This window comes from Pseudocercospora fijiensis, assembly GCF_000340215.1.
Source record: "Pseudocercospora fijiensis CIRAD86 unplaced genomic scaffold MYCFIscaffold_2, whole genome shotgun sequence".
NCBI lineage: Eukaryota > Fungi > Ascomycota > Dothideomycetes > Mycosphaerellales > Mycosphaerellaceae > Pseudocercospora > Pseudocercospora fijiensis.
Genome location: NW_006921533.1, coordinates 7,162,419 through 7,175,436, shown reverse-complemented (window position 1 = coordinate 7,175,436; position 13,018 = coordinate 7,162,419). Strand labels below are relative to the sequence as shown.

The window sequence follows — 13,018 nt, the reverse complement described above, 5'->3', positions numbered from 1 at the left end:
TTCCTATAGTAGAATCCTACTAAACTATTCTCTAATATTAAGTACTAGGATAGCTCCTCCCTCGGTATCGGCATAGTATATAAAAGAGCTATAAAGTAGCTCTATACTACGTTCTACTAGTTACTCGCTATACTAAGGCCGAATTCTAGTTCGTTTCTTAGAACTCTTAGTTATTTAGTAGATATAAAGGATAGGGTAGGAAGTAACTTCGTATTATATAAAGAGGTAGAGGCTACTATCGAGGAGTTCTTTAACTTATAGAAGATAGTAAAAGATATAGAGGCTGCTATAGGTCTAGGTACTTAGTTGAATTTCTAGTAGGTAGAGTATAAGGATATTAAGAGGGAGTATTAGGTAGAGTTACGAAAGCAGGTATATAATATAGTCTAGAAACTAGGGATAATTCCTATAAATATTAGTTTAAGGTTCTTTAACCTTCCTCCTTTTTCCTAATTTTCTTTTTATAAAAAATCCAAACTAATACAAATTAAGAATGTCTATCTTCTTTTAGTTCTTTATAAGACCCGGTAGTGTAGCCGGCAGCGTAGCCGGCATTCTTACTCCTTAGTACTAACAGAATTTTCGAAGACTTCTATTCCGTACGGCTAATAAAGCATATTATACTATATATATATATATACTTAGAGAGTATTTAGAGCGCGCTATATAGCGCCGTATAACAGCGGCATATTTCGTATATAGAAACGCTTATAGAGGACACTAAGAACATCCTTCCTACTAGAATATCTATCCTACCTACTACTATCTCGAATATAGACATTCTAGCCTTTAAGAATCTAATCTAGGGCTTTAAAATCCTTATCTATAATCGTAACGCGCTTCGCGTAGATAGCTATAAGGTTAATAGCTAAAATAGTATTAGTATAGTTCTAAAAGAGGTAGAAGAGAAATATATATTCGAAGATACGAACTAGGTAGGCTTCTATAGCCTCCTAAAGGGCTACTATTACGGAGGCTTAGAAGCGATAGTCTAATATACTATACTAGGCAATTTTGCAAATAAGTCGTTAGAAAGGAGCTTTACGGATTAGGAGTTTACTAATACTCTAATACCTCCGAATCTTACGAAGGGCTACGAATAAAGAAGGATTAGTAAAAAAAAGTAAAAATACCGGCTACGCTACTAGCTACGCTACCGGCTATAGATAATACTTACTTTCTAGGCGCTATCGACGCTTCGTACGATTATTGCTACTAGTAGTAGAAGCGCTAGTCGTCGTCTTATATAGAGCCTTGCCCGCGACGCGCTTTCTAGTACTAGAGCTAGCAGTAGTAGTAGTAGCCTTCTTACGTAGATATACTATTCTCTTTCTAGTAGGTCCGGTCTTATTACGACCCGTACGGTTCCGTAGAAGTACTAGGTCCCTTCTTATAAGACGTCGTAACTTAGTTAAGTAGACTCGGTATTATAAAAGTCGTCGAATTAATAAAAGAGTGCGTTACGAAGGTATACGAATATTAGAGGGCATATAAAAGGCATGTAACCGGCTAAGTAAAGCTAGGGTCTTCGTGCCTTAGGTACGGCTTAGCGCTTAGCGTTAGCCTAACTTCCTAACCTTACTCTCCCTTCTTTATAGACCTTATCGAATACTATACGCTCTTAACTATACTATCTACCTGCTTACCTAACCTATATTATATAGTATTCGATCTAGCCTTTAAGAGCTTTAGCTAGATAGTTAAATAATTAGAAAATGCGGCTCTAAGTTTGCACTAAAACTAGCCCCCTACTAAAAGAAGACCTATATACTAAGAAACTACTAATTCGACCGTACTAATTACTAACTTAGGCCCTCTATATAGCCTATTTAACTAAGTCAATCGAGTATAGGCTAAAGTAGATAACTATAACAATATTATAAATAAGGGCTTCGTTATAGGCTAACGGGATAGCTACCTACTATTTAGACTACCTAACCTTAGGCCCCTAAGGACCTGTTTGCGTAATAAACTCTATACCCTCTAGCGAGAGAAAGAAGTCTATAAAAACTTCGCGGCTATCTAACGCCTTACGGCTAAGCTTAGTACGCCTATAGTAGAAGAACTAGTACTAAGGAAAGATACTAAACTTAAGGACTATATTATATTCAATAGCTCTAGTAGGAAGTAGTATAACGATTACATCCGTAACTATAAGCTTAACTAGCGTAATACGCTAAAAGCGCTATTAACTAAATACGCCTTAGTCGTCTATACTATATAATACATTAACAGCGACCCTAAGAGAACCTAGGATAACTACTTTAATTCCCTTAAAGACCTATCTAAAATCGACTAGCAAACCTATAAAGACACTATACTAAACACGCTTAGCAACCCCTATTTAAGGCAATAGCAGGCTTATAAAGAGTTCCTCTATACTAAACAGAAGCCTAATAAGACTACTCGAGCCTTCTAAACCCGACTTAGGGCTATTAAGGACGACCTACTACCTAAGGACAATTTAATATAGATTATAGAAGTACGACCTAAATTTAGGTAGGAACTTACTCTTAAACTAGACCGCCGCTATATATTTAAATAATACTATAGTCGCCTTGAATTTATAGTCGAGTTTAACTAAGCTAAATAGGCTATATAGGCCTAGAAACGACTAGAATCGAAGATCTAGCCTAATAATAACAATAGTAGCAAGCGTAGAAGAGGTAGCTACTAGGGTAGAGCTAATAAGCCCGATAAGGATAGCAACAACAATAATAGCGACCCTTAGCGAGGCCGTAGCAACTACCGGTCTAGGCCCTATCGAGGGGGCAATACCTAGCGTAGTAGGGGCCGCGGAAGGGGTAGATTCCCCTACTAATAAACTAAGCGGTTTGTATCTAGTAGCGTACTACTAACTAGCTTTAAGTGCTTTTATTGTAATAGTACTAGCTACTTACTTAGGGCATACGATAAGCCGAAGGACTAGGCTCGAATTAAGCGTACTACTACCGACTATCGAAGGAAGCTTATAGTAGCGAATCCTACCCCTATAATAACTAGCCTTCCTAATCGCTCGAAAAAAGAATAAGCGCTATACTAACTTTTAGCCTAGTACGGCGTAAGACTATTAATATATAGCTAGCAATTATACGAGACTGCCTTATTAGCGATACCTACGATAGCAACTATAAGACTACGGCTATACTATATCCGGGAAATTTAGTTAGTACCCTTATAAATTACTATACTACTAAGTACCTAGATCTAAAGCAATTACCCCGAGCTAATATACTTATCCTTGCTTACTTTAATTAGACTAGATACGAGACCTATAGAGTATACTATATTAATATAGTCTTAAAGGATAATATTAATAACGAGAGGATTCTAGATTTTACTAGCTATACTATTAATATAGATAACCTCTACTACTAGTACGGAGCTACTATAGTGCTTAGTAATCCTATACTAAAGCATTATACTGTAAAAATAGACCTCGGCAGCTAATAATAGCGCTTCAGGATAGCTGGAAAGGAGGATATTAACTATATCGATCCTAGTAAATGCCCTAATAATACTAGAGTCCTATTTATTAGTAATCTTATAGCTACTAACCTAACTACCGACCTTCTTAAAGAGGAAGAGCTACCTAATAGTATAGAATCTAACTAACTCGAGCGGATTCCTCTACTAATCCGAGAGACCTATATTAATATATTAAAGCACTATCTAGCCGCTATACTTCCGCTATTAAAAGAGACCGATTATAAGATTAAAGTAATAGAAGGCAAGGAGGTTCCTTTTAGCCTACTATATAACCCTATAGTAGGAAGTCGATAGAGTCGTAGTAAGCAAATAGAAGAATAGCCGTACTAAGAAGATTGTAAGCTATACTATATAGTAGATTAGTAGAGCGCTTACGGACAATAAGTATAAGGATTTAAAGGGTATAGCTAAGGATGCTATCGCTAACTAGTATTACGATAACCCTCGAGCTATAGGCCTACCGCCTAGATAGAAGAAGCTAGAAGGATAGATACTATATAAGGAAGTCGAGAAGTTACCCCTAGTAGGACCTCGCCGCTTAGCACGCATTACGCCTTTAGCTTAACCCGTCCGCCAAAGTATTAAACACCTTACCGGTATAGCCCTCTAGTATAGCTCTTATCGAGACCCTAGCTAAGGCTCTAGCTATAAGCGTACTATTTACCTCTCGTATCGTCCGTAGGATATCGTATAGCGCTTACTATTTACTACTACCGCTATTAGGCCTGCTAAGACACTTCTTGCAACTCCTACTACGCTAATTTGTATACTATAATAGGCTTCGTTACCTCCGCCTTAAGGGGGGGTAGTATTATAGGGTAACCTACTATACTATAGTTGCTTAGATGCCTAAGGCATTAGCTTTTGTACTTCTTCCGCGCGCTCGCGCCTCTCGTAGATAGTCTATCTTCGAGAACTCGTTTTAAACTATCTACTTAGTTGCTTACCTCTTAATAATTTACAGTCTACGTCCGTAATTAGTACCTAGAGTAGCTTCCGGCTAGCTATATGCTTCTATCTTATAAGTAGGCGTACCTTATTAATGCAGTAATAAGAGCCCTTCGTTTAATAGCTAAAACTAACTTCTAGGTTAAAATCTACTCTTATAATAGCGACGGCAGAAGACAATACTTCTACTAGCGAATATACGTAAGCAAAGGACCTAACGACCTCTTTAAGCAGTCTAACTAGATACTACTTTAGTCTATTATAGACGAACTAGCTAGTAAGTAATGTACTATTAACTAAGCGCTTAGCGATTGCTATATTTAATAGCGGCTTTACTAACGCTACGTTATTAAGACCTTTAAACGGAGGTTTAAGAAGTATCTATAGGCGCTTAAGGCTATATCTAATACTATGTTTATCGCTAGAGAGTAGGACGAGTACTATTACTTTATTAAGCAAGCGGCTATTAAACTAGAGGCTTAGAAGGCAAAGAAGAAACTAGAATACCTCCGTAATAACTAGCCGGCTTTCTAGAGCGATTAATAGGCGACTTAGGCATAGCTCGGAGACCCCCTTTTAGTAATAGCGATTCGAATAACTTTACTACTAGAGGGCTATTATGCATACCTAAAGCGCCGAGATAAGCGTTAGATGCGCTAATAGAGCTTAAGAGGTACGTATTCTTCCTATTCTTATAGTATAGTCGGAATTCTATATAAAAATATGTTTCTTAGTATAGCGGTATTCCTTAGAACGGCTTAAGATTTATCGACTATCTTCTATATTCTTTCTACTAATAACTGTACTATTTACTAACTATTTCTAGGCTTAGTAATATACCTAATTTACCTTAATAACTATATCTGCGAGCGCGCGGTTTAAAATAGCTAAATCGATAGTTAGAGCTAGCTTCCGCTTTAGAAGGAAGAATACTATCTATCCTATAAGAATTTGCTGCTTTCTATATAGAAGAAGATAGCCGATAAGCTTATATAGGCTTATAAGGACCGCAATAATAGCAAGCCTATATAGCGGATATACCTACCTACTATAGACGAGATTGCTTATACTAAATGCTTCTACTACTTCTAGTATAGCTATTATCTTCCTTATAAGTATATATAGCGCTTCTATATCGATAGAACGAGCCGTCTAACTCTATAGCGCTATAGGCTATATATTAGTCGCTTCTAAGGACCTAATAGCGACCTTATCTATCTAGACTAGTATAATAGCAAGCTAATTCTTAACTATATCGACGATAACTATCGATCTACTAGATAGCTTATCGACCTTAATAAAGGACCTAGTATCTATAGGCTCCGTATAGTAAAGCAATACTTCTATTCTATATAAGAAGGGATTATCTAGACCTTCTCCCGCTTCTATAATAGCTAGGCTTCGAAGCTAAACGATAAATAGTAGTATAAAGCCTTACTTTAGTAGGTAACGTACTACGGCGATATAGCTTAATTAGTAATAAACATTTATATATAAGAATAGCTTAATAAGGGCGCTCCGTAGGCCTATTTAATACCTCGTCGTAAAGCTAAGTAGCGCTTAGTAGTCGACGATAGGCTATTATAATAACTAGTCTTTAAACAACCCCTAGTACCGCTAACTCTAGTACTACTAACTCTAGTACTACTAACTCTAGTACTACTAATTCTAGTACTACTAATTCTAGTACTACTAACTCTAGTACTACTAACTCTAGTACTACTAACTCTAGTACTACTAACTCTAGTACTACTAACTCTAGTACTACTAGCCGCTAACGAGGCTTCGCGGCGGCTATTTATTATTATTAATAGTAGTACGCTGCCTATCTACGGTCTAGTTAATAAGTATAGTATTATTAATAACGTTAACTTTACTCTAGTCGTTATATATAGTAGTAACGACGCCGATATAAACCTCTCCGACCTTACTAATAACGATATGTCTTATATAAGCGACGAGGACTTCTTCTAAGGCCTACCTAATATAGACCTTCTATAACCTATACTACTTAAAGCTAGTCGACTTAAGAGTAGTCGATTGCCGCTATCTTTACTAAAGGACGCTAGTAAAAGTAATTAATATAATAACGACGAGGTATTAAGGTATTAATAGCTATTACTATCGTCTTTACTAGACGATTTGCCTACACTAAGTAAGCTATTTCTACCTCGTATCTACTACTACTACCTTCTATAGTAGAGCTACCTTCTATAGTACTATCTATAGCTCTATATTTATTACCTATATTATTACCTAGTAAAGACACTTTAATTAATCTACTATAGCTATTAGGTAGCTCTTATAAACCTCGTCGTTAGAAGCCTTTAATTAGTAAGCCTATAATACCTTCGAAACGCGCTTATAGAAGGCTATACGTAGATATGCTATCTAAACCACATTAGATAGATTAATCCTCTCGTACGCTATCTCCTATACTAATTAGACTACTAAAACGACGGATCTAAGGAAAGGTTATTGCTTCTAAGCAGCAGAAGCAGTAGTACTAAGGTATAGGCGTAGGCTTAGTCGTTTTCGAGCGATTACGGCTATTCGGAACGGTAGAAATCCGAGGTTATTAGGTTGTATAGGGGTTGTTTGCAATACCCCGATTTGTATACTAATTTCGGTGGTTTTAGGGCACTTTGCGGGGTCGTTTGGAACCCTCGAGGTGTGCTAAAGCTACTTTGAATTTAACTTCTTGGTTAGTATACGTCAACCTACTTCTGTTAGTCAAAGATGGAATGTCGAGCACCGTCGTCAGTTATGAACAGTGAACAGCGAAGCCAATTCATCGCGCCAGCTGTTTCATGCGGTCGATATCGACACAGGGGCTCGGGACACATGCTGTATACAAGACAGACAGGTAGCGTTCGAGTTGGGCAAGATCTGGCACGAGCTTGCACACTCTATGTCGTATTTCTTCCACTTTCTCGTTTCTTCTGCTCTACAAGAGAATGCTGTTTCATTCTAGCACCACTCAAGACATTTCTTTCCGACACTTTGACATTTCATCGTCGCTGCTCCTCGCCTGGGATCCGCTCTCGTCCGCCACTTCTGCCTCAACCACCGGTCCAGTGTAAAATCTGCGGCCTCGGCTGAACCAGTAAATGGTTGAGAAAAACAAAATGCCGGCCAAGTACACGATGGCGTAGTTCATGTTCTCTGCAGTCACTGGACGGATTGTCGGCATGATGAAGATGATGGTTACGAAGAAGGTCCAAATGCACGCCCAAGCGCTGGTCAAAGGCCCAAAGATCGGGCCCAGATTCCACGGACCTGGCTGGAATTGTCCAAACGCCAATCGGCAAAAGATCGGAATGCAATAACTCCAGTCAAGAGCAATGGCCGTGACGTTGAACACGCCTGCAATGGCAGTGTACGATCCCAGTCCGATCAGATTAATCGCAACGCACCAAAAGACCGAAATCCAGACGGCGAGAACAGGTGTGCCGGTCAAGGGCAGAACCTTGGTCCACACTGGTGAGAAAGGCAAGAGCCTGTCACGGCTGAAAGCGAAGACTGTGCGGCCAAGTGACTGCATAGCGGTGAAGGTCACAAACTTGAGGATGATGAAGGCGCAGACGGTAAAGGTGATGCCGCCGCCCTTTCCGAGGACATTGTCGAAGATTTGCGCGCTGCACGTCACAGTACAGTTAGCGATCAGATTCCGCATTGCGGCCGTGGACTGCAACTTACACCGGCTGGGCAATTGGTGAGGCCAGGATGGCGTCCGGGTCACCCATCACGAAGCAAAGGACGATGTTGAACAGGAAGCCGGCAAGGTAGGTGAAAAGCATTGCCATCGAAATTGCCCAAGGCGCCTTGATCTCCGGTTCCTGGATCTCTTCGGCTGTAGGGAAGGGAAGTAAGCATTGAATGCGGAGCGCACATCAAGTTTGTCTCCCTGCACTTACTGATATGCGCAGTTGCATCGTAATCCGTCATCGTCCAGGCGACAGAGAGAAATCCGAACAAGAAAGACCAGCCAGTCGGTGTCCAGCCCGAGACATTGTGGATGTCGGTGAAGACGTACTTGGCGTCGTGCTTGGGAGTTCCATTGCTGGGCTGAGCCAGTGCCAGCAAGGCAATACAGCAGGTGACGAGGACCAGGACGTGGAAAATCACGTAGCTCTTTGTCATTTTCTCTGCGCAACGAAGAGCACTTCAGCAAATGTCTTCGTCGGAGCACCCACACTGACTGACATACCCATCCACCAAGTTGACAACGAGTTGACGAGCCCGGTGACGACAGTCAGGCCTGCCATGACACCCACGGTCTGACCCACTGTCGGCTCATACGTAAAGTCGGAAGCGATGGAGACGGCGGCCAGCAGGAGGGCAGATGCACCCCATTCACTCGAGGCGACACCAGCGATTTGGCCCAGGAGATTGAGCCAGCCAGTCACCCATGAGATGGATGCAACCCAATTTTTGGGTGCCAAACGGGAGACGGTATCTGTTGGTATGTAAGCTGGGTGGGAACAGGAAATACTTGTTAGTAACGACGTGCGTACAATACAAGCCACCGCAAGTCGGGTAGGCAGAGACCAGTTCGGAGACGGCGCAAGCGATGCACATACAACCGGAGCCAGCAATCAACCAACACCAGACGGCGGCTGCGGAACCTCCGGCGGTCAATGGATATGAGAAAGTTGTTGCGACGGTGGAGAAAAGGCCGCTGATACTGACAGCGAAGCTAAAGGTCGAAAGATATCCGAATTCTCTCTTGAACACAGGCTTGTAGCCAAACTCTGCAGCCAGGGCCTTGTCGGCAGCGTTCAGCTCATGGACGCCTACGATTCTGACAGTGCCATTGGGATTGTGGAATTCAATGACGCTCGATTTGCGCCGGGGTGGGTCTGACATGGTTGGTGTCTATGTTCAACGATGGATATATGGATGGCCTGGTCGCTTTGGCAGGAGAAGGCTCTGGTGATGTTGCTTTGGGGTTCGTTGCTTGTGGCTCCGGTGATGGATTGCATGAAGGTATGTCGCTTATCAACACAACAGGACCAGCTACTCCCATTCCCAGTGTTCTGGGATAAGTTTCGCGATTCGTCGGTCCAGAGGATTCCCGTACAGCTGAATGGCAGTGTAGGGCGGCAAGTCTACCAAAAGCGAATGGAGAGAAGTGTCCAAAAGATGGATGTAGCTGAGGATGGTCGACGACAGAATGACCGCGGCCTTCTGCACAATGGGAAGAAGGTGTGGTGTGTAGAGGATGTATGGAGGAAGATAAGTATGTCGCGCTCCGGCCAGTAGTAGTCACCACCCGGCACAGCACAGCAGGATGAAAGCTTTCTCTAGCTTCAACTTTGATGATGGCGAGCCAATTGCTGACTGCCAAACAAGCCAGGTCCTTTGCGTCGATGGAAGCTTCGAAGCTTCGAAAATGCATTACTGGCAGACGGCTTGTTATTGCACGATGCAAGCCAGACGGCTTGGATCTCGCGTGGCCTTGTGGAGCCTCCTGCACGTCGTAATAAGACATCTGGCAGTGGCAGTGGCAGTGGCAGACGAATGATGGACGGACTGTGTAAGGCGTTGCAAATATGGCAGGAGGCCCTCATCCATTCACTCACTCATTCATTATCATCATTGACCACTCACCCGCGCTGCTAGAACTAATGCGAGGTGGAAGTGTGTCGGTCCGGACCACACACGACACCGCGGGAACGTCACTGATCACCGACGCACATGATCGAATGCCAAGTGCAATGCTGCTTTCCGAGACACAGGATGTCAGAAGCTGGACTTCAGAGCCGAGTTAGACCACACAGGCAGTACAACGCGCCACCTAAGTTGCAGAGTAGTAGATCGACTGCTGCTGTTGCCCTCTTCTTGTCTGCATCCTTATCTCGCAAGCTGTTGTTTCGACGTACGCACGCACGCATGATTGTGGGGCGCGACTATTCGTAAATCAGCTCCGGCTATTTATAAATCAGTCGTCCGATCGCGGAGGAGGCCTAAGGCAAATTTGTTAGTTATGTCCTCTACCGCTAGATAGCTGTTTTCTACCTTACCGTCGCTATTATATATACCTTACTATCGCTATCCTATCGCCGCCCTTCTATATCTAATATTAGCTATATTATTAAGCCCTTTTACGTAGCTACAAACCGAGGCCGCCGCCGCCGCCGCCGCTCTATCTCCTAAGCTATATAATCTAAGAAAGCGCTAGTTTTAAGAGATACGTAGTAAGAGGCCGCGGCCGGTATAAGAGCCGAAGCTAGATAACCTCGAAGGCCTTAAACTATAGATCGAGACGGTATATAGACCTAAGGATATAGTAGGCTACGAATACTTCTATAGTATCGATCGCCGCTATTTAACGTAGTTTCTCTTAGACTTCTAGAAAGATATAGTAGAAAGCGAGCGCTCGTATTACTAGTAGTATATTAGCTTCGAGTATAAGGCTAGATACGATAGTCTCGATATCTAGTTATCTAGTAAGCTAGATACTAGTTTCGAGACACTAAACCTAATACTACCGTTTCTCGATAATTTACTAGCTTAGTATAAGGTAGGCTATACTACTATTCGTTTTATACTACGTAGCGTACGTAGTAAGAGATTACTACTACCGTTAATATCGCTAAGTAGTAATAGTAGCAGTAATAGTAGCAGTAATAGTAGTAGTAATAGTAGTAGTAATAACGGCGAAGGCGGTACTAGCGGGGTTAGTTAGTAAGAATAGTAGCCTTAGTAAGAATAGCAACCTTAGTAAGAATAGCAATCTCTCCTAGAAATTAAGACTTAACTAGTTTATAACTTTAGCAATAACGACGAATATAGTAACTAGAGCGATTTAGAAACTAAGGCCTACGAACCTAGATTATACGTAACGATTAAGAACCCTAAGAACTAGGTATTTAATAGTATTATTAATACTAAAGAGTATATAGATACGTTTGCCCTAGAGAAGGGCTTCGAGACGAAGAAGCAAGGCAACTAACTTAATATAGACTATATTATATAGACCTTCTAACGTCGCTATACTAGGTATTTAATACCTGCTCTATAACAAGCTAAGAGAGATAAATTAGAAGAGCAAAGACGGCTTAATCTAATAGCAAAGCAGCGTAAAGGGCGCTCTAAGTTATACGATTGTCTATAGTCCGTAACGATAATAGCTAAAGACTCGACTAATCCTAGTAACTACTAATAGACTATAATATTTAATAGTAATAGCTATAACTATCTAGCCGTTAATCCTATAGTACTAGCTAACTACCGACGCCGTTACCGTACTACGGAGATTGTCTAAGAGATACTTAATCTACGAGCCGCTAGTACTTCTAATCGATAGATTAAGACGGCTATTAAGGCTCGTTTCTTAAGCGGAGGGCTAAATTCGGTAGTCGTACTAGCTACTATACGAGATATCTTAATTGCCTAGTAAAAGGCTAAGAAATTAAGACTCGCTAGTAAGTTAGTAGTAGATAAAACGATCGAGGACCTCCTATAATAGAACTACTTCGTACAGAAGGCTATCGGCACTAGACTAAGCGGTAAGTAACGGCTAGAATAGCTGTATTTCTCGCACCCTAAGATAATTACTATCTATAAGAATTATCCGGATATTATAGTTATAGATTGCACCTATAAGACTAACGATTATAGTATACCGCTACTTGTAATCGCCTTACTTAATTAATTTAACTAGACCTTCTCTTTAGCGCTTATATTTATACCTAGACAGGCTACTAAACAGTATTTAGTAGCTATTAGCTATATATAGAAGTTGTTATCGGAATACGGCACAGAAGAGCCTCGCCTCGTTATCTATAACTATAATAGGGCATTAATAAAGGCCTTAGTAAGCGACTAGCTTTACCTACGCACTTAGCTCTGTCGCTAGTATATTAAACGCGTAGTAGAAGCTAATACGAAGGCCTTCCTTAGTACTAGACCTCCTAATCTATTAATAAGGCGTAGGCTATTAAGTTAAGCGGTATAGGACTTTATAGACCTATTTAGCGCTGCTATCGACTTTTAGTCTATTAACTCGTTTACTAGCAATTGTCGGCGTCTTAAGGAGGGCAAGATTGCTACTAGTAATAGTAAGCTAGCTCGTAACTACTTAGATAACGAGGCGTAGTATATACTATCTTAATACGTAGCCGATACTTAGTAGATCTATCGAGAATAGTATATTAAATACTAGATCGATAGAATACGCTATTTTAGCAATATAATAACGTCGCCGATTAAAGGTTGCTATACTAGTATTAAGGCATAGTTAACGACCTATAGGAACGATATCTATAGCTTTATTAACCGAATAGTACCCTATTTCTACTATTAGGTTAACCGCTATAAGGCAATAGTTAGACTCGAGATTATACGACTAGTAATAGTATTCTTTAACGACCCCTTCTATACCGAAGTTATTAGCTATATTAGTACCTTCGCTCTACGTAAAGTAGCTAAGCGAAGGGCTCTCGTACGCGCCGAGCTCGAGAAGCGAAAGTCTAATAGTTATACGCTATTAGATTATATCTAGTATTATTAGAGGGTTTATAGCTTAAATTATATATACTAGATGCTAGTACTTAAGGAGTCTATAACCGGCATT

General features: G+C 41.0%; 1 protein-coding gene across 1 annotated transcript; it reads right to left on the bottom strand.

The window, feature by feature from the left end:
- Positions 1-7,215: 7,215 nt before the first annotated feature.
- Positions 7,216-9,306, bottom strand: MYCFIDRAFT_56217 (uncharacterized protein; the record flags this gene model as incomplete). The annotated part of the gene is made up of 5 exons (XM_007924412.1): positions 7,216-8,075; positions 8,137-8,290; positions 8,355-8,585; positions 8,648-8,896; positions 8,955-9,306. The coding sequence occupies 5 exons, from the start codon at positions 9,304-9,306 to the stop codon at positions 7,418-7,420; spliced, it is 1,644 nt and encodes a 547-aa protein (XP_007922603.1). The 3' UTR covers positions 7,216-7,417.
- Positions 9,307-13,018: the final 3,712 nt, after the last annotated feature.